Raw genomic sequence first — 22341 nt, 5'->3', positions numbered from 1 at the left:
AATACTTATGCAATCAAGACTTTTCAGTTTTTTATTTGTAAATAATTTTGAAAAATATGTAGATTTTTTTTCCCCCACTTCGACATTATGGACTATTTTGTGTAGATCAGTGACAAAAAATCCTAATTAAATCCATTTTAATTCCAGGTTGTAACACTACAAAATGTGGAAAAGTCCAAGGGGGGCGAATACTTATGCAAGGCACTGTGTGTATATATATATATATATATATATATATATATATATATATATATATATATATATATATATATTTTTAAGAATCATCAAATTGACAGTTTTATTATGATTTATCATAAACCGTATTCATAAAGTTCCCTGTATCAAATGAGTTTAACAAGCTTAACAGTAGAGGTTTGGTTGAAAGATGTGTTTATCCATGACTACAAGGTTTCCTGACAATTCATTTGGAACAGTGTCAAAAGTGATGCCTGTGCGTCATTTTGGAGAACGGTTTTGACATTCCCAGTTTTCTCGGAAGAATGACCCCCCCCAAGAACCTTTTATGCAAATACATAAATGGGAAAATATTTGACAAGACAATTGCTATGCAAACTGTTGCTGTAGTTGTAAAATTGGTACAGTTCAAGTAACATTTACTGATTGTGTGGACAGTTTTGTAAGATGAACTTGATGACCATGCATTGAAGTTTTACTGCCACATTTGATTCATTTATGATTTAACTGTATATGTATTTGTTTGTTTCATTTTTTTGGTGTTCTGTACATTCATAATACCATCAGGTTACCATGTAATAATGGGCATTTCTGTTTTTGTATTTCTGAATTGCTCTTGTGACCTGTGCAAGTATTTTATGGCATGTCAATGTTTGCTGTATACTAGAAAAAAATGTAACGAGTACCACATTGCACTGGTATAATTACCATGGTAATACCATTATAACTTTGCAACAAAAAATGTTGCATATCACAAAACCAGCACTTTAAAACCACCACTTTAAAACCACCACATAATTTAAAGTTAAGTAGGCAACTGATGATTGTGCTACCTCAATGATATTAATTCTAGTTATTGTTTTTTTTAACTTGCTGGTCCTGTCCTAAGTGCGTCTTGCCTTGTGTTTGCAGGGCTTTGAGCTGATGCTAATGGCCCTGGGGGACCCCTCAGAGAGGGTAATCAGTGCAATACACCAGGTGTTCGTCCCAGCTTTCGCTGCCTGGACCACAGAGCTGGGCAGCCTGCAGTCCCAGCTCATTCCCACACTGCTCAGCAGGATTGAGAAGCTGCTCAGGGTAGGTTCTCATTGTATTGGAAGCAAATCATCAACCTCCCCGGCTGAGTTTGCAATGGCCACTGTAAAGCAACGAGACGTTAAATGGACAGCATATGCCAGTGTGTTATCACCATTTGTGCTTCACTTACTTAAGAAATCTCTGTGACTAATTGGGCATAGTTTCTTAAACCATCTATGGACCTGCCTTTACATTGAGACTATCAGTGCTGACTTCAGATTGAACCTCCACCCAGGCTCTTGTTTGAAAAAAAAAAAAACTGTAAAGTTGAAGTCTTGAAGTTACACTTTTTTTTATTCTCCTCTGAGAATTACCTTTGCACTTGCTTCAGTATAGGGCATATAGAGTTTCTGTAGCAACTTTATAGAAGCCGAAAAGTTCCTAGTTTTGAGATTATACTGATACCTGTCATTAGTCCTGGACAGGGAGAGGAAACCAAAGATTGCAGAGCTCCAAAGACAGACTTTCAGAGGAAAAAAACAATGTGTATTTTATTTCTCTCTCAAATGTTGTCAAAAACCAATAAAAATCCACAGCAAAACAATAGGGATTTGAGAATACTGTTCTGCTAACAAGGGGATCAGAAAATGTTTTTTAAACCCTTGGTTATTGCAACCTGCCCCACCCAAGAGCCAGTCTACTGCTACAAAATAACCATCTACAGCTGTGGCCAAATGTTTTGAATCAGCCTGTAGAATTAACACATTTTGTTTCGTAAAATCGAATGAAACCTGCTGAATAATGTTATGTTGACAAATTGAAATGCATACCGCTTCGTAGTTTCCCATATACTTAACGAAAAAGTTGAAAAATTGAAAAATGCGAAATACTGTTACTACTATTATGGCTTCTGGTAGACTTCTGCGATATCATTTTGTAGTTTCTTGGATTACATGATGTTAAATAAGATCTAAGTTGTGTTCATATTTATTATTATTATTATTATTATTATTATTATTATTATTATTATTATTATTATTATTATTATTATTATTATTATTCTTTAATTACCAGTATGTCTCAATCCTAGAATTCTAGGTGAAGCAAAACCTTTGGCCAGAGCTGCACTATCAGTGAAGACATTCTGTGGAAGAATTTTCAGTTGCTGATTAGCAGGAGTCCTCTGTAACAGTGAATTTCTGTGGACAGTTCTGCCTGTGGTAAAAAAAAAAAAAAAGTCTGGCTAAATGATTCAATTGAACAGTGTGTTTTTTTTTTTTTTTTTTTTTTTCTAGGAAGGAGAACACAGACTGGATGAACATAAGCTCCACATTTACCTGTCTGCACTCCAGTCACTGATCCCTGCCCTGTTTGCAGTGGTGATACAGAATGCCCCCTTCACGAATATAGCCAAGCTCCATGGAGAAGTGCTGCCCATAGAAGGTAATACAAGTTGTTCTCCGGACCATCAAGCATTCAAACACAGCACAGAACTTAAAAGGGCTGCATTAGCTTCAATCTCACCTTTACCTTTCTGTACAAGTTTCATAGATATTTGAATTGTTACTGTATACATGTTAGGTAAGATATAATATACCTCACGTATAATTTGTTTAATAGAAGCTTCCTCAGGGCCATCCCTGTCAGTCATTCATTTTTAAATAAAAGACTGGAATTAAACACATGTTGAAACATCTCCATAGTGATTCACTGGAAGTGCAGATTATGCTCTTTTAAAAAAAAAAAAAAAAATAATAATAATAATAATAATACATTCAGAACAGAGTGGCGCAATATCACTGAGTTCCCTGTAAAATGACAACTGCTTTTTAACTGAGTAATGGGATACAGTGTACAGTGTGTGTCTGTACATATGGTGCTATTACTATGTTTCCATTAAAATGTGTATCTAAAAATTCGGCAAAGATGATGCGCATTATCAGGAAAAACCGTGTTTCCATTAAAATTCATTTCTAACGAAAAAGCTGGCCAGCGTGCTGACTTCGCCTGTATGAAAAAGAGAATGAGGCTGTGGTTGCTATAGTGCTCGTTACACATCTCCCTCCCCATGTTTACAAGCTTGGTAGTTTCATGAGTATGAGCAATTCATATATTTTTTCTTTTATGGGTTGTCTGTTTTTTTTATTTTTATGGAGCTGTTATGAACAATTCAAAAGCAAAATTAAAAGTTAGGACCCATATAGAAGTTTCAATAACATAGCTTAATTCTACCTTCTGTTAACGATCTATGTTCTTTTATTAATATTAGGGGTGTGCTGATACTCGTTCTTGTAATTGCCTTTTAAGAAGTATTTATTTGCAGGTGTTCAATACATCCATTTATTTAATGTTAGATTTCAAAACAAGAATTCCTGTCCTTCCCTCACCTTTATAATTGAGTACCAATCAATGACAATTAGCTTCCGCAGAGTGTTTTAAAAGCTGATTGGAGCAAATGTCCTCACATCCGTGGTGCTGATATATTTGCATAAACCGACAATTTTAAATTTATTATTATTATTATTATTATTATTATTATTATTATTATTATTGTGCATTACCTTGGTACTTTACCGTGTCTGTACGGTAGCACCCAGACTGTAGTGTCATCTAATTGGGGGTATAGCGTTAAGTCATTTTATGCACTGAATAAATGTAATGTTTTTCAACCCTTTTAAAAAAACAAATACTTTTATATTGAATACTTTCAATAGATAAGCCTAAAACAGAAGGCTCAGCGCTTCATGCCTTTAACACAGGTGCTGTATCATTCAAACTGTCTAGATGAGTGGAGTACTCATGTGCCAGTTTGTCACTTCCCAATTTTGCCACCACGGAAATCCTTCCACCATTCTCTCACCACAGATGTGTAAAGATTACAGTGTAGGGCTTGGGTGTGTGTGTGTGTTTTTTATATAAAACATGGCCATTATGATGCTATTTTATCATCAGGAACTGAATCTGAATAGCAGATGATGACTCAGTTTAGATTGAATAAAAATAGAACAGTACAAGTCTCTCTGTTAAAATGCTTACGTGTGCAATTCCCTTGTTAAAATAAAGTCTATTCTACTGTTACAGTTCTTCTAATAGCATAATTTCTGACATTGTCCTATAATTTGGTGCCCCTACCTGCTAAAGTAAAAAAAATAAAAGCTGTGGTGAGTCACAGATCAAAGATCTTGTTCGTTCAAATCAGCAGAGTTGATGATCTGTACTGGGGGTTCGCAAGGAGCATTGGCGTTGAGCTCCACTGGATTTCGGAGGAGAATCATTTGGAATAGTTCTCTACTGCAAGCCCCGCTCTTCAAGCACCTGCCAAATCCCGGCCTCCCCCTCAGGGTTCAGTAGCTCCAATTAATGTCTGGGACCCTTCGTTTTTCAGCCCTTGGTCACTTGAGCTTATCTTGTTCCCTTATGTGCTCTTTCAGTTACCAGGTTCCCTCGACCAGCCTCGCCGCTCCAGGACGTGGCCACCATCATCGGCAGCAGAGAACAGCTGGCGGTACTGCTTCAGCTCTACGATTATCAGCTGGAGCACGAGGGGACCACCGGATGGGAGAGCCTGCTCTGGGTGGTCAACCAGTTGTGAGTGCCTGCTTCTCTCTCTCTCTCTCTCTCTCTCTCTCTCTCTCTCTCTCTCCACACACTCTGGATTTGCATTCTGGCTGGAACAGTCATCTCTGGTCACTGTGTAGTCAGATGCTCTCTTTCATGGGCAGTCTGCACATGGATAACAGGCAATGACTGTTAAAAGCCAGTCCTGTAGTTCACAAAATAAAACGGTATTGTATAGCTGAAGCTAGTAAAAGACATGCCATTTTGCATTATGGAAACGTACGTTCTGACTTTTAACGCTGCAATTGAGAAACAGATTCTCTGAAACATTTAATTGTAAAATCATATCTACAAAAAACAAATAAATGGATGTCAAAATAAATATTGTTATGAAAATGGTTACACATTTAATAAATCTGACATAAGGAGTGGTTGGTCTAAACACTACCATCTAAATTTATAAACCTGTGTTTAGTTTTGTTTTTTACTTCATTCCACCCCCTGTTGCTGCCGCTGGCGCTCACTTTAACATGGTTGTGAATTCTGTAATCAATATTATCAACTTCAGGCACGGCTCCCTGAGATACAATCTCTTCTCTGTGGAGTGCTCTGTTTACTACACTAACTAACAAAATGGGACACACAGAACAGACTGGTATTGAATAGATTGGTATCGAACAGAATAGTACAAATTAAGCTGTGAAGTTCTAAATTCTGAACACTCATGCTGTCTTCCTTTTCTGCTTTTCTCAGGTTGCCGCAGCTCATAGAAATAGTTGGCAGGATCAATGTTGCTTCCACAACTTGTGTCCATGAATTTTCCAGATTTTTCTGGAGGTTGTGTAGAACGTTTGGGAAAATCTTTACAAATACAAAGGTACGTGTCCATGTGGGTTTTTTTTTATTATTATTTGTTTTTTAGACCAATTTTATTTATTTTTTTCCTTTGGCAATGAACATGTATTCTCAATTTCTTTGTTTTACTGGACATATTTATCCCCAACAATAACATAATTTACAGTAACACTGTATGTATGTATGTGTTTATTTTAGGTGAAGCCACAGTTCCAAGAAATCCTCCGGCTTTCTGAAGAAAACATTGGTAAGTAATGTTTCTGGTCTTTAATCAACAGATCCTCATTTTACTTCACAACTGGTAGTATTATTACTGGTATTAAGGTATTAACATTGGAGCTGAGGTAGCTGCATTCAAGTTGTAAATAATAATAAAAATGGTACATGCAGTTAAAAAAAATACTACATCTCTAAAGCTGCAGCTTCTTCCTGGAAACGCTTAATTCCCATTAGTACCGAGTCTGACTCTGATCAGATCATTTGAACTATGGCACAGGAAGCAGTTGCTGTACTAAAGCTAGTTGAAATATACGCATTCCAAACTGAAATGTTTCAATAACATTTCAGTTAAAAAAATAAATAAATAAATAAAAAAGCTTTTAAATAAGCTTTGTAAATTCGGCACAAAAAATGTATTTTAAAGCCTTGGTTCTTTCGGTATTGTACTAATTGTCAAAATAAGTGCAGTATTTAGACCAAGATGAGGCTACATCAATATTGTTTTTAAGCCAATCAGGATTTTCTTCTTCATTTTTAGATGCTACAGTCGGAAACGGCATCCTAACAAAGGCTACGGTACCCATCTATGCAACAGGTGTTCTAACGTGCTATAATCAAGTAAGAGAAAAACATTGTGTGGCGCCACTTCACACCAATCTGCTTACGAACAATAAGGGGCTTGTTCCTAAAATGTTTCTGTCTTTTCGTTTAGGAAGAAGACCGCAAGCTATTGATAGGATTCTTGGAGGATGTCATGACAACCCTTTCTTTGTCGCACGCGCCTCTTGACAGCCTAAAAGCTTCATTTGTGGAGCTGGGGTAAAGCCTTTGATCTGTTTATTTTAAAGTTGTACACAGTTTTAAAACCCTGCTTTAGCATATTGATTATAAATGGCATACGTAACAACCTCTGGGGATCGTGTGTTAGTTAAAAAGCTGTATGGTCAATATTGCCGTGTTGGAAAATATCAGTATTAAAGCTTATTTTGTTTTGGCTAGCACAAGTTATGTTTTTATTACAAATAATGCTTGGGATCAGTGTGGATCAGCAGACTTTTCTAATAAGGCATACATTTACTACATTTAGTAATGTCAACATTCGAAGTTTAGTCTTAAATACAGTAGCTTAATCTAGGCTATGTACTTAAATGAAGCACATTTCAACACTACTTGCAGGGAATAACCTTTCACTCAAACTGGTTAAAGTCAGCTTAAGTGGCAAGTGAAGCGAGTTTGATGGTCAAAGCCAGTGATCCCTACCCAAGCAAAGACTCCTTATGGAAGCAGGGACACTTTTTTTTGCTAGTCATACCTTTTTTTTTTTTTTTTGGAAAACATTTATACAGGCCTGCTGAGATGTAGCAACTCATTCAGGGAGACATCTCGTCAGCAAGCAGCAGGATTAGTTGCATGTTGGGAACCTACATGGGATCACATTTCATACAATAACTGCAGTCAAGTGTCAGAAGATATACTGTATAGCTAGTACTCTAATCTTCTTGTATTGCTGAGCAGACCTGGGGTGAATTGCTGTTGTAATTGTGACCCCATTTGTTTGAAAGTAAGTGATATAGTATGTTTGTGTATTTGTACCTGTGATTATTGCTTGCTTGTTTAGAACAAACATGTTAATGTGTGTAGTTGTTTGTTACTTTTTAGTGTAATTGTAATTACTGCAGCAGAATTGTAATTTAACAAAATAGCATTAAACTGTAATTGTAATTGCAAACAATTCTGCTGTAATTGTAATTATCATAATTGACCCCAGGTCTGTTGTTGAGTGTTTTGTAGCATCAGGCAGTACAACCAGCTGTCAAAAACTAGTTGTGAAACAACATCCTTAAAGTGTGTCGACTCACACAGCACCACACTCAGGATCTGTGTGGGTCTGGTCTGACTCATGCTTTGCGTGTTCAAGTTTGAATCATCATCTCAAACTATTTTCAAATACATACATCTCTTTAATTTCTGGCAGTAGTTTTAGCTGGTGTTATAAAAAAAGAAATCCTGTTAATTCTTAAATTTGCTTGTGTGGTTTCTGGTTGATTCTTATATCACAGTTGTTTTTTTGTTTTTTATATTGTAGACAACTACATCAACGGGTAGCACCAGAGATTAAAAAGGGAAACTTACATTACCTTTTTGATTTGTTCTGTATTTTTTGTTAATGGTTAGTTCATACATTAATAACTGAATTAAAAAAAAACAGTAATTTAAAGAAATTGAACATCTGTGGCGATTTAAGACATATTACTGTTCATTCAAGGTACTGGTGCCTTATAATACACCTAATGTTGGACCAAAGAGATTATAAGCTCTACTCTATTATAAAAGAAACAAAACAAGGGGGCTCCCGAGTGGATGCTCCCTATAGTCTGGACGTCATGAGTTAGAGTCCAGTCTATTCCTTTGCCGACCGAGGACGGGAGCTCCCAGGGGGCGGCGCTCAATTGGCCGAGCGCCCCCCTGGGGGAGGGAGGGTTAGGTCGGTCAGGGTGTCCTCGGCTCACCGCGCACCAGCGACCCCTGTAGTATGGCCAGGTGCCTGAGGGCTTGCCTGTAAGCTGCCCCAGAGCTGCGTTGTCCTCCGACGCTGTAGCTCTTGGGTGGCTGCATGGTGAGTCCGCAGTGTGAAAAAAAGCTGACGGCACACGCTTCGGAGGACAGCGTGTGTTCGACTTCACCCTCCCGTGTCAGCGCAGGGGTGGTAGCGGTGAGCCGAGCATAATAAAATAATTGGCCATTCCAAATTGGGAGAAAATAATAAAAATAATTGGCAACGAATAAATTTATAAAAAAAAAAAAAAATGCAAGCACAATGTAAAAATGCAAAACAAATGCAAAAACAATGTAATTTTCATCTCTCGTGTAAATGTTGGATATTATTGTTATTGTTATTAACAAAGATATTTGTTGATTTCTTTTTCAGTGCCAACCCTGCATACCACGAGCTGCTGTTAACAGTCCTGTGGTATGGAGTAGTCCACACATCGGCACTTGTGCGCTGCACTGCTGCAAGAATGTTTGAGGTAAGTTAGCAATTCATGCCTCGGTTTGAACTATACCAATAATCAAGCTTTAAAAAAAACTGTAAATGGAAAATGTTTTGTATTTAATAGATGCATGACAGATATGTATATAAAAGTAAATGATGTATCAGAATAACAATTGTTGTGTACTATGTGGTGGAGCAGCAGACTAGGCTTGTGCTGTAGGAAGCCTACTCTCACACCCCACTCTCGTTACGCTGCTGTCAGTTGAAGCATTATCATTTAGGAAGTTGTTCGGCTTTGCATTTTGTGATTCACTTACAAGAGTGTAAAGAACTAAAGCCTACAAAATGTATCACCTTCCTTGAACCCTGTTGTAACCAGGGTGGGGTGTAAACAAATTAATTATAATGCTTAAGAAAATATCTGTTTTACAAGAACACTCGCTGCAGCATGATGTGTAGCTGCCACTTGCTGGTACACACACACCTACCGTTTGTAAGTTGATTTATGGCATGCAGTAAAATCCCCTGGAAAGCAGAAAACCGGGATAATCCTCCTCATTCGAGAGAGAGAGAGAGAGAGAGACAGTGTCAATGCTAGAAGTTATACTCCAGTACAGCAGGTTTTAAAAGATGTGTCAGTATTTAAAGAAGGTATTTTGGGTCATCTTTGAGGCTAATATTGCAGTAGGTGTCCTCATCTAGCAGCGAGCCGTGTCATAGATGCATATTTTCCTGACAGATGTACACTAAACTCGCAGGCAGTGTTGGATGTTCTATTTTCATTACCCGATTTTGAATCATGTAATTAGTGTCGAGGCACCACTGTTAAATGGACGCCACAGTTTCTAGTCTGTTTGAGCTGCAGAAGCCTCTTGCTTTCCTGCCAATGGCTGGAGCTGTACTGAAGGGCATGATACCACTATAGACTAATTGTACAAGCTGTTCACTCAGAAGATGTGTGCAATCAATTACACTTATCCAATTCTAATAAAGTGCAATTGCTAAAATATAAAAGCTATTTTAATAATGTAAAAACAAATATCTGTGCATACAAGGATACGATTCCTACATTGTATTGGGATTGAAAATATTGTTTGCTGTTTGGCCCTTCAGGGCTCAGCATAGTTAGCACACCGTTCACTCCAAGTTTTTTCTTGAATTACCAGAATTATGTTTGATTAAATAATGAATTCTCAGTCACATAATGGCACTGCAGCCGTGCTCCTCCAACATGAGTCGTATATAAACATGTTTTGCCAAACCTTATAAATAATCTGTTTTGGTAAAAAATGAAATAAAGTAATTCACGGAAAAGTTAGTGACATTATACCATCTCCATTTTGCATAATATTGCATCGCCTTAACTGTTTCCAAATCCCATTATACATTTTCTATCTATTGCAGTATTGCTGAGGTCTGTGTTTGCCAAGTTTACTAAGTAATACCTTTTCAATATTTTTCTTTTTTTAAACATTGAGGCAAGTTGAAAAAAAAGCTGTGTGATTTTTGTCTTCAATTTTCCACGTATTATTATTTATTTCTTAGCAGACGCCCTTATCCAGGGCGACTTACAATCGCAAGCAAATACAAATACATTCAAGTGTTACAATACAAGTCATACAATAAGAGCAAGAAATACAATATTTTTTTTTCAAGTGTGACAAACCACAATTCAATAATACAGCAGATAATAGTGAAAGTTACATCAGGATATGACTAAATAGTGATTAAAGTGATAAAGTATCAGCTTTATCAGTGGTAGCAAATAATTATTTGTTAGGGGCTGTCCAAATTTATCAGCATTTTCTGAAAGCATGCAAAGAGCATGCTGGGAAGGGGGCTCCAGTAGAGAAAACGCACACATTAAACCTGTAAGAAATTAGATATAAAGAAAATGCATATGATCGAAAAGTATCCCATTAATCGGCACTTTCCCAGAGAAATTAGGTGTGGAAATACAGCCACTATGCAACAATAATGAGGAACATTATTATAATGGAGGCAATTGCAGATGATTTAAATATGTGTCCTTTTCTAATGTATTGCAGGATAGGTACAATACAAAGTACCCTCATGTCTGTTGGAAAGGGAGTTGATTTCTACTGCATTTGTCCTTGTCAACGCTTCGGGCCATAAATGGCAATGAGCTATGACAAGAATAGAAGTTAATACCCTTGTAATAAAATGACTTTAGTTCATGATTGGTGAGGGCTTGAGGCTATGACAAGATCAGCGGCTTTGACAGAAGTGTACAGTAACTGGTATCCTGGCTCTGCCAGTCACACAGCTGGACAGTCTAAACTGGCCAGTAATGAGGACGGCTTTTCAACACGCTACTGCTGCTTGATGTCTGCCGTTACTTTCTTTAAAAACTGACAAACCCCACAGCATTTTGGTTTTGTTGTTATTTAAACCTGGAGTAGATGAGGAGTGCTAGTATACTGTAGCATTCCTTCGCACAATGTGAAGCAGTAGTGTAGAACTATGTGCTTGGCCTTTTAATATTTTGGTTTGCTTTTGCTTTTGTTATATTTTTGTGTTTTTTGTCGTTTTTTTGTTTTTGTTTTTTCCTTTTCTCTCTGCGATGTGCCATGACACTGTGCTCGCTCTTTCCATGCATCCCGTGTGACATCACCCTGCTCTGACCAATCAGCTGTTGGTGAAGGGGGTGAATGAAACTCTAGTAGCTCAGAGAGTTGTTCCTGCACTTATTACTCTCTCCAGTGACCCAGAAATGTAAGTCTATTCCTGCCTTGTTCATCTGGCATTCCCTCCAGCCTTGGCTCCTTAAGTAAATCCCCTCTGTTTTCACTTGGTATTTCATTGCTACTCCTTTAAATTTGAATGTAAGCATGTGCTGTGTTTTGTGTGTAAACACAAAACCAGACATACCAAAAATGACCAGTGGCCTCATGTACCTCAAATGCAGCACAGTAGTCCCCATCAGTAAATACCAGGCACACAGTGTGCTGACACTAGAATGTTAGGCCCTGGTGCTGTAAGTTATCCGATAACTCATTTCAGCAGGCTTCTATTGATTTTTGATTTTCCACTAGATATACTTACAGACATTCCAGTACACAGTGTGTTCCACGTCCATTCATTCAGATCAAATTGTTTATTAAAATTATCAGAATGAATTATGCCCGTTCACAAAGCTTTCTGTTGATAATCATGACACTGTTTTGGAACGTTAAAGCATCATTTCAGGAATATCAATCTGTATTTTGTTCACAAAAACAGAATAAGTTTTAAAAAAAGGACCCAAAAAGGTATATTGATAGGCTTTTTTTTGGTATGCCTTGTTTGATCTGTGCACATAACAAAACTCCATAAGCATCTGTTATAGTTTCGGTCAGTATCTTTTGATATAGCCGTATAAGCAGTGTGGGTGACTCTTTGAAGCCAAGGAGGAGGGTGTGTGCTTTGCTGTAAAGTAACCCACTAACCTCTCTCACAGGTGGTTGACGTCGCTAACCAATCGCTTGCATGCTAGGTGACCATGAGTTTGCCTGCCCATCCGCAGTCACAGCTAGCCCAGGTCTTCACTCCATTATTTTTACCTGCCCGTTTCTCTTTTGCATTTTGACCGGTTGCAGCAGATTCTGCGAGGCATGAGCGAAGCCTTAATTGACAAGAGAGTAGCTCCAGCCCTTGTTACCTTGTCCAGTGATCCTGAATTGTGAGTTAATGCAACCCCGAGATAAAACCCTCTCTGTTTCTTTAGCATTGTTTTGGTTTGGTTTTCACTGACATCTGAATAAACATATCAATGATTCCATGCTTGCATACGGTGCGAATTACTTTTAACAAATTCATTTTTTTTCTTTTTCTTCTAGTAAGATTATTTTTTTGGTCTTTGCCTGTTGATTAGTTTCAGCAGACGTGACGTAAACATCATTGTGTATTTTCCTATTTTTCCAGTTCTGTAAGGATAGCTACAATACCTGCATTTGGTACGATCATGGAGACAGTTACACAAAAAGAGGTATGTGTTTCCAGCTTATTAATAGTACATTGACTTAATTAACAGTGTTCAATATGCTGAGATCACCTTATCCAGTAAGATTCAGTTTAAATGTGAAACATTTCCACCCACCCATCACTTTGTACCAATAAAATCCACAGACCTTTCAGGAAATAATCTTGAATTGTTGAACCAGTTTGTCTCTCTTGTCAACCTGATTGTGAAATAATAATTTAATTAAGCTGGTGGTTCTGAGTATCTTGGATGTTCACCACTGCAGGTATTTAGTAATCTGTGGATATAGTGGAGGCACCAATACATGTGGAGGCTTGAATACTGAGACCAGTGCTTTTGATTGTTTTAGCTGTTGGAAAGAGTGAAGATGCAGCTGGCCTCCTTTTTAGAAGACCCCCAGTATCAGGATCAGCATTCTTTGCAGATGGAGATCATCAAAACATTTGGAAGGGTTGGACCGAATGCTGAGCCCAGGTTCAGGGATGAATGTGAGTGTTCACGTCGACTCTGATACAGCATTCCTCATTCTATCACCTTACTGGTAAAGTGCACTCATCATGCAGATGTATTGTTCACTGGATACAACTTCGCAGTGACGTACACAGCAATTAGGACCACTGCTCTAGGCACTAATTATGAGCGGTTTTATACAGGGTTTACTCATGTAACACAAGGTTATGAATGTCATCTGTAAGCTGTGGAATCGGGGAATCAAAACCAAAAAAAATAATCTTCTTTTTATATTAGTTACACTCATAGTCAGGATGACCGACAAAAATAACCATTTCATGATTTGAGCATTGACAAATGATCAAAGAACGAAATATTTCAGTGTTTTGAGCCAATTATTTTGATCAAATTGCGAAATGTAAAATATCAAACAAGCAAAGGGCGAAACGCAAAAGAGACAGCTTCTTCAGTTTCTGGGCCTACTGTGTCTTGGCATGCGATGAAGAGCCCCTAGCGCAACAGAAATGCAAGCAGAGGATTAACAGAGCAGAAGGACTGGGGATTTGTTTGTATATGTTTCTAAATATTGAACACATTTACACAGCAAAGTCAAGAGTGACAATTAACAATTTTAAGAATAAGGGGGTTGTTTTGTCTTCCCTTGCTGAAACAAGGTTTAATTACGCCTTTTGGTTTTCTTTGCATTTGTTTTTGTTTTTCAGTTGTGCTTCCTCATTTGCACAACCTGGCTCTTGGTAACAACACGCAGACGGTGGAAAGCAAGAGGCAAGACATCGCCATGCAGCTCTTTGAAGCCTACAGTGCACTGTCCTGTTGCTGTATCCTTTTCACCATGAATTTATAGTTTATTAAATCTGATTTAAACTATGCACCAACTTTTGTTACAAACAGTAACGATATATACTGCTCTGTGAATTAGCTTTCTCATGATACTGACCTCTAATTGTCTGAGCTATATTTGAAACTCTTCCAAATGTGTTGAACATGTGATGTGTACAGTGTGTTTTCTCTACATTTTCTTCTGTCTATGTCACCGGTGCATCAGAAAATCAACAAATACTGTTACAGGGTTTTGTTTCATAGGAGTCCATGTTGACATTAGTAAACCCCAAAAGAAATACACTTGAATGTGTTCTGAAATAATATTGAGAAGAACTCTTGAAAACAGGAAAGGTCTGTCATTTTGGTTGCATTTCCCAGCACATGCGTAGGTTTCCCACAGCATAGCAAAGCTTTGACATGCTTAAGGCTAGATTAGGTTCCAGACAACCCTCTGAGGTCAAATTTTAGCAGTGTCCAACACATTATGGTTTCCAAACCTACCACAGCAGATGTCAGCTGATCACTTTGTTTATTAAATATCCACTGTAAAAGCAGGATGTGGGCAAATAAGATTAGCCTGTGGTCCTGTTAATTTGGACCAGGGTCAATGCTGTTTTTGCTGAAAGCAGCAGATTCTATATACCGAGCATCAAAAGACTCACTATTATAACACATTTATTTTCGGAAAAAAAATCAGGTATATAAATGATGGACATTGACAAAATGTTGTTGGTTTCATTTTAATCACTCGATCATGTCCATGATATGCTTGAGTGACTATGACTGAAGCATTTGCACTTAATCACCTAATTAGTGAGACAGCTGATTGGACACTGGATATGGAGTGATTTCAGCTGTTGGATTGCAAGCTTGAATAAAAGCAATAAAGAAAATCACAGAAAAAAAAACATATGCTATGTCTGTCAAGAGAACAGCGCCTTCGTGCAATCGGCATGTTGGAGGCTGGACTAGGGCAACGTACTGTGGCTCGTCGTCTTGGGTGCTCACAGCCAGCAATTTCAAACCTGGCGAGACAGTATAACCAGACGCACTCTGTCAATGACAGGCCACGAACTAGGATACCAAGAGTCACAACACCTGACCAAGATCGACAGGTCATTTTGCAGCATCTTCGTGATGTCAATTTTTAATCAGCACAATAAAAAGTCAATGCACCTCAAAGTAGAAAAAACACTGCCTTATTTTGTTTTTGAAAAACCAAAAATAAATGGTTGTGCATATTATTATTATTATTATTATTATTATTATTATTATTATTATTATTATTATTATACAAGTAATTATAATAATAAAAATAGTATTTGTATGGTTGATGTCGGTATTATTGTGTCTATGAACATCTAGAATAAGCTGAATAAACGGATACTTTGGAAGGACCGTTGGCTTATAGTGAAAGTAATTGGCAGCATGTGATTTTTTCATTGCATTGTGGTATTATAGTAGTTATTGCCATCTTGTCAACATTCATGAAATGAACTGGCATGCTCCTTAACAGTACTCTCTCAGTTATTTCAGAAGACTTGATGGTAACCCATTTTATGCCAGGTCTGAGGTGTCTGAGAACTGACATGGAACATCTTTCCCCTGAACATGAGGTGATACATGCATAGACCACATTGTGGAATATTTACTCCATTAAAAACTATTGTTTATGCCACTATAATTACCAGTATTTAATAAAAGGTTTTTGCTAGGTTATTTATTTTTTGTGGATTTTTGCAGGTATGCATAGTTGAAAGATCAATGGGTTCTCTTGTTTTTAAATATTTGAGTTTCCATCTGGGTTTAGGCACTTGGGCGATCCACCACAGCAGTCCTGTGTAAGAGATTTGTATTTGCCATGTTAATCAAGGTAATAGAGAGAAAAGATTTGGAGATTTGATTCAGTAATCAATCTGTGCTTAACCTGCTAACTGTGGGACTTCTGTCTTGTCAATTCTGCCACCTTTCCGATACACTAATTGAAACGTAATGGTTATAAAAATATTTTAAAATAACAAATTGGAAGACTTGGTTACATAATAAATATGTACACTTGGCTATTTAATAGTTAACAAAACAAGAGCAGACTTTTCCCCACAAAAGCTTGAGGACTTGAACCCTAGCTATGATGCAGAACTTAATCAGTTAGTTCAAAGTAGAATGTTTTAACTGTAAGATACATCTTTTCTTTTATAATTTTAGTCGTCGCCAATGGTTTTTACCCTGGTTTTCTCCCCAATTTGGAATGCCCAATTATTATTCTTTATCCCGGTTCACCGCTGCAACTCCCACGCCGACTCGGGATGCCAGCTCTTTTAAAGAAAAGTATTGGATTTAAATAATTACTCATTGCAGTTTCCGGAAATCATAACCCACGTGAAATTTGTTTTTAATAGCATGACCAAATTGGGGCTTAAATGGCACGTGTTACACACAGTTAGATGCTTATCTTAAACACAATGTTATCATTGTAATATTTAGAAGGCAAATGGTAATTTTATTTGGATTTCAGTCATGTGCTTCTGTGATTCTATAAAGTAAACATGAAGACACAATCTGTAAACGTGCACGCACAGTGGCAGGTTGATATCCAATGTGTTCACTTTTTACTGCAAAGTAAAACGGAATGCTATGTAAAATTACTTTGTGGTTGTAGCATACAAAATATTCCCAGAAAGTTTACCTGGCATGATCTTTAATTCTAGTACGCACGGTTAAAGAGAGTTCTCAGTTGTTAGTCAGTTCTTGTTTCACTTCCTCGGTCATTTCACTTTAGCAGTCTCTTCAAGGCCAAAGCATGTTACCGGTTGAAAAGCATGTCGGCCAATAAGGGAAGCAGCTGTTGGTTTATGATAGGAAGGAAGGTGTTGAAGAATGGGGACAGCCTCACTTTGTATACAAATACACATATAAATAGTGGACAAATATCTGAATATTCAAACTAATATTTTTTGACATGTATTCAGATACAAAAATCAGATGTTTGTATTCGCTACAAATGAGAAAAATACCTTGCACTTATTTACCGCCTCACCAGAATTTGCACAACAGTTTCAAAAAATGGCAAATGAAAAAGAGCTATGTGTGATATGTGAGATTATATATATATATATATATATATATATATATATATATATATATATATATATATATATTAAACACAGCAGCTCTTGAGCCTCTAATTTAAAAGTTTCAGACAGCAAAAAGTAAAAAAAAAAAAAAAAAGAAAAACAGATTATGCACGCGCACACATAGTGATCTCTATGGAAAGCCATCTGGGACAAAAATGTGTTGTGCTGCTTAGAGCGATCCAGAATCGTTGTGACTTTCTGTTATGTGGAATGTAATAAACAAGAACCAAAACGGTGAGTTTTTTTCCCCCTTCACTTTACAACGCCATTTCTACATTTTTGTTTTATTTGAAGTGTTTAAAGTTAAATTTCAGGTTTCATTTGCTTGTTCAGCTACAAAAAGGCACAAGTAAACCTCATGTTATTACTTTATGAAAACGTGTCAATGGCCACTGTTAACTGTGGAGAAACGGCAATGGCAAGGAATGAAAAAAGAAATAAAATGCGTTGTCAACTTTCTGTACTATTTATTTCGGGAATAAACAAAGCAACGTTTAACTTGAACTGCTATTTGGCATCCTTTGTTTTGTAGTTAATTCACTGAGGTAAAGTAAGTGCTACACAAATTATTCTTTACTCCTGGGATATTTTTCTATTTTAACATGTTACATATTGTAAGGTAAAATAAAGGCACACACACAGGGGGCATGCCCCCCTGCCCCTGCTGCTATGCTGTCTCTGCCTGCGTTCAGAGCAATATAATTTTTATTACTTTTTGAAAAACAAACGAATATCCAAGCGAATATTTAAATTGAGTGAATATCCGAACATGAAAATCCTGTGTTCGTCCCAGCACTACATATAAAACAGTTTAATTTAAAAAAGAGAGGTTTCTAAAATATGTATTGTACATTTATATGGTTTATATTTAAATTAAGGTTTTCTGGAACAAGGACCACTGTAAAAATAGCCTCAGATGATCAATCATTGCAGTTTTCTTCTGTATTGTAAACCCTACTCACTTTAAAGGGAAGCAGTATTTTGTGCTACATTCTTCCTAAGATGTTTCTTTCTTGCCTGTTTAATCTACTATTATGTGTGTTCTGTATGGTTCTCTGTTGTTTCCTATTGAGAGAATTATTTGTCATGCTTACTAATTATTCCAGCTTCTGAAAAGACTACTGGTTGAATATGAGTGTGTTTTTCAAAAGCTACGCTTTTAACCACGTTCTTGTTTTTCTTTCAGGTTATTTTAAGTTCCATGATAAAGGAATGTGAGCAGAAGGTGGAAAACAAGATGGTTCAGGAACCTCAAGGGTAATAGCACTTGTTTTACTTTGAACTAATATTGTGTGATGTGTCATGTGTGGTCATATGAATAAGAACATAAGAAAGTTTACAAACGAGAGGAGACCATTCAGCCCATCTTGCTCGTTTGGTTGTTAGTAGCTTATTGATCCCAGAATCTCATCAAGCAGCTTCTTGAAGGATCCCAGGGTGTCAGCTTCAACAACATTAAACAAGCTAATGTGATGTGTTTTATGCAATTTTATTCCCCAACTATTCCAATCCATTTTAATGTTGCCGTAAGATCACAATATTGCTAGGGAATTGTATATTGTAATAGCAGAATATCCACACACCAGAATAGGTCTGGTTTTATACAGCACATGTGGATGTTTCTGGTATTTTGTTTTTGATAATGGCCAGTATGTAGCAGTGACGTCACATTAGTGGCTTTGACGTGTTTTTGTCGTCCCTCACTCATTCATTATTTTGGCATTTCTCACTTGGAAGCATTGTGAATCCTCTCTTTAAACCTTGCAGCAGGGGTATTTCTTTAGATCTGTGAAATTAGCTTTTGTCTTGGCACTTACTTGGGGAATAGGTCCCTCTATCTAGTTTTAAAATATGGAATTCTGGTGGTTATTAGATAATGCCAAAGTTTTCTCAAACTCAAACTGCAGGCATACGAATTTAGACAGCTTGGTGGACAGAGCTTTATCACTGTATCACAGAGGATGGGAAAAAAAAAAAAAAAAAACACATTCCCTATATAAATCTCAACCACAAATGTATTTTATAGAAGCAAGCATGTCAGCTTTGTTAGTTACTCACCAGTCCTTTTCCTCTACATGACTGAGCTGCAGAGTAATATCACAATGTGGGTTTTAAAAAGAGAAGTGTGCCTGGGATAGGAATGCATAAAATATGCTGAACATTGTGCATCCCACCCCCATCTGATTGCTGTGTTGTGCTCTTATTTGTAATTACATTAAATGTTGCCGCTTTCAATTAATTAAGGAACCTGCTGTTGACACCATCACCACTGCCCCATTTTCTAGTGTTAAAGATTTGTGAAGTTCACAAAATGACAGTAAAATAAAAAAAATCTATATATGAATATGATGCATATTTTCTAGACAGGTTAGAGCTGTCTGTATGCAGTAATCATCATTACATTTTATTACATGCATCTAAATAACCTTTTATTGGGGATACACTGTAGATGTAGATATACATTTGTTTGATGTCAATACCTCTACTGTTTACAGTCAGGGCAGTGAATACAGTATTAATCTGACGTACTTGTGTATTAAGGGTGTTTTTTCTTCAGTTGATTTGCATCACACCCTGAAAGCATAACACTGCATTTCATAGAATGGCTTTCCCTTTCTCTTACAGTTCAATGTCCATTGCTGCAAGTCTTGTGAGTGAAGACACAAAGACCAAGTTCCTCAACAAAATGGGTCAGCTGACCACCTCCGGGGCCATGTTGGCCAATGTATTCCAGAGGAAGAAGTGAAGATGAAGGCCCTGCTCTCACCTGACACTAACACAGGCCTCCTGCAGTCCAGCATCTCGAACTTGAACTCAATCATCTGCCTTTTTTGTTTGTTTGATTGTTTGTTATTATTATTATGTTTTCTGGTGATGATAATTTTATTCAACTTTAACTTCCAAAGAAATGCGCACTCCAATTGGTTTAATTTGGTGTATATCTGTTGTATTTTGTTTTAATTATTTTTTTTTTTTTAATATGTGGTCGGTTACAAAAGTCCTTAAATTTGCTCCTCCCTGTCTTGTCTCAATTGTTTTGTGTTGTTATGTTTCTGACATAGTTTTTATAAAGTGGATAGTAATATTTTGGGCTTAATTTTATTTTTTTGGACGTAAATAGCTGTATAATACACTGAATTATTAGATCGGTACCTGTATAATGTAAATTTGAAGTCAATGTCATAAAGTAATAAAAGTGAAGAATACTTGTGTACTTAAATTGTGATAGTCATGCAGACTGCTTTTTATTATATGGATAGTTTCATAAGCTACCAGCCCTGTGCCTTTTGGAATAATACAACACTCAAAGGCTTAAAATGGGATTGGGTTTATAGCAAGGCAGTCATATCTACATCCCCAAATATCATGCAGAAATATCCCTAATAAAATGAAATGAGTATTGGTGGCAACTTCATGTGAATTCCTGCAGAATCTCGTAAGAGTAACAGTATAAGAGTGAAGAATACCTTTTTAATAAAAGTTCTAGTTACACCAAGGCCCACATGTTCATAAAGAGGAACACCTCTGTTTCATATGGAATTGTTATAGGTCTGAATTTACAGCTGTTATTTTGTAGTGTTGAGATCACTTGGATATTTACAGTTGTATTGGAATGGGCAGTAATGTCTATGAGTTTTTATTTATTTATTTATTTTTATTACTATGCCAACGACATGATTGGGAAAATACACACACTGGAAAGTTAGAGAGGTATGTGATTAATCGAGAAAACAATAGGTTTAGGTGTTTTATTGTATATATTTTTGTGATAAGAGAGCAATGCAGTATGTCCAGCACAACAAACCTCAGGTAAGATTGGTGTTAATGTGAATTACCTGTATTGGCAAAGACTAATACTTTGGGGGAGGGACGTAACAGTAGGCTCCCATTGTTTCTAATGGACTTTTTTGTATTTCTGTTTTTAACTTTACTCAAGCTGGTATGGGTAATGTTATTTCAAAGATGCAAGCCATTGGCCAATGAGATGAGCACCACTATGACACAAATTGCCAACAATACTACCCACGTCCATTGAAATACCTGCCAAGTTGAATTACTCCATAGCGTGTACCATTCAACCAATCATATCTGTGAAGCGGGTAGGGGACTTTTGAAGCGCTCTGTACTTATTGGTGCTGCTGCTGGCAGGGAGGGCTTGATAGGGCTGCTGGTTAGTTTTTTAAATGAAGTTAAAAGGTCATTTTCCACTTAATTCTTTATTAAATGTTTCCTGATGGCAGACATAAAACCTTCAGTAATTCATTTACCTGTAAATATCACATAAATAAGTTAGTTGTGAAAGTCTTATCTATCCATGTGATTTTGCTGCTGTGAGATCTAAGATGCGAGAGGCTGAGTCTACAGACTTCTTGGTAGAACAAACTACATGCAGTTTGGAACATTTCTGTAAAAAAAAAAGTCATTTAAACAAATAAAATGGATGGATGTATGTATGTACGTATCTTGGTTTCTTTTGTTTTAATAAATCACTTTGTACTTCATTTCTAGCTAGCTGATCTATTGATTGTAAGTCACCTTGGATAAGGGTGTCTGCTAAGAAATAAATAATAATAATAATTGAATTAATGAGGGAATTCCTTTATTAATCCCCATTAGAACTGTTTGTACCTTGCATTGTTCACATCAAATAAGTGCAGTCATAATACATTACTTCCAGGACACCTTTTTCATTTTGTTCTGAAATATTTTTAATGTCGTTAATCTTTGTATCAATTAATGCAATACTAAAGCTTATATTCTAAGGCATGTAGTCAATAAAACACTGCCTAAACTTTATTAGAATACAGCAAATTGCTAAAATTCGCCCCCCAAGAAGTTGCACATTGCTGAAACTTTTATGAATAAGGCCAAATGTTGTTGATCTACTCTACTGGTTAGAAATATTTTCATAGCAGGACCTTTTAAAAAAGGTGAAAACACAGTTCTTGAATGTCACGAGTTCGAGTCCAGGCTATTCCTTTGCCGACCGAAGACGGGAGCTTCCAGGGGGCGTCGCTCAATTGGCCAAGCACCGCCTGGGGGGGAAGGAGGGCTAGGTCGGCCAGGGTGTCCTCGGCTCACCGCGCTCCAGC

General features: G+C 37.0%; 1 protein-coding gene across 8 annotated transcripts in view; it reads left to right on the top strand.

Annotated features, from left to right (window-relative positions):
* The window catches only part of LOC117394774 (RAB11-binding protein RELCH homolog), a 64815-nt gene extending 43065 nt beyond the window's left edge, over nt 1–21750 (top strand). For 4 of the 8 annotated variants that reach the window (XM_033993329.3, XM_034921070.2, XM_033993325.3 and 1 more), the window contains 15 exons: nt 1108–1272; nt 2508–2655; nt 4644–4800; nt 5524–5647; nt 5824–5872; nt 6383–6462; nt 6557–6663; nt 8774–8873; nt 11493–11575; nt 12764–12827; nt 13171–13309; nt 13994–14110; nt 15642–15730; nt 18435–18505; nt 19874–21750. In XM_033993329.3, coding sequence (XP_033849220.3) covers nt 1108–1272; nt 2508–2655; nt 4644–4800; nt 5524–5647; nt 5824–5872; nt 6383–6462; nt 6557–6663; nt 8774–8873; nt 11493–11575; nt 12764–12827; nt 13171–13309; nt 13994–14110; nt 15642–15730; nt 18435–18505; nt 19874–19994 — 1614 coding nt within the window. In that variant the 3' untranslated portion in view covers nt 19995–21750. Of the gene's footprint in view, nt 1–1107; nt 1273–2507; nt 2656–4643; nt 4801–5523; nt 5648–5823; nt 5873–6382; nt 6463–6556; nt 6664–8773; nt 8874–11492; nt 11576–12438; nt 12522–12763; nt 12828–13170; nt 13310–13993; nt 14111–15641; nt 15731–18434; nt 18506–19873 lie in introns of those variants that run through there. The other 4 variants (XM_033993326.3, XM_033993324.3, XR_004543425.3 and 1 more) reach the window with 3 other exon arrangements.
* Nucleotides 21751–22341: the final 591 nt, after the last annotated feature.

Source organism: Acipenser ruthenus, chromosome 3 (genome assembly GCF_902713425.1).
Source record: "Acipenser ruthenus chromosome 3, fAciRut3.2 maternal haplotype, whole genome shotgun sequence".
Classification (NCBI taxonomy): Eukaryota; Metazoa; Chordata; class Actinopteri; order Acipenseriformes; family Acipenseridae; genus Acipenser; species Acipenser ruthenus.
Note: the sequence above shows the minus strand (reverse complement) of the source record. Positions and strands in the feature narration are given on the sequence as shown.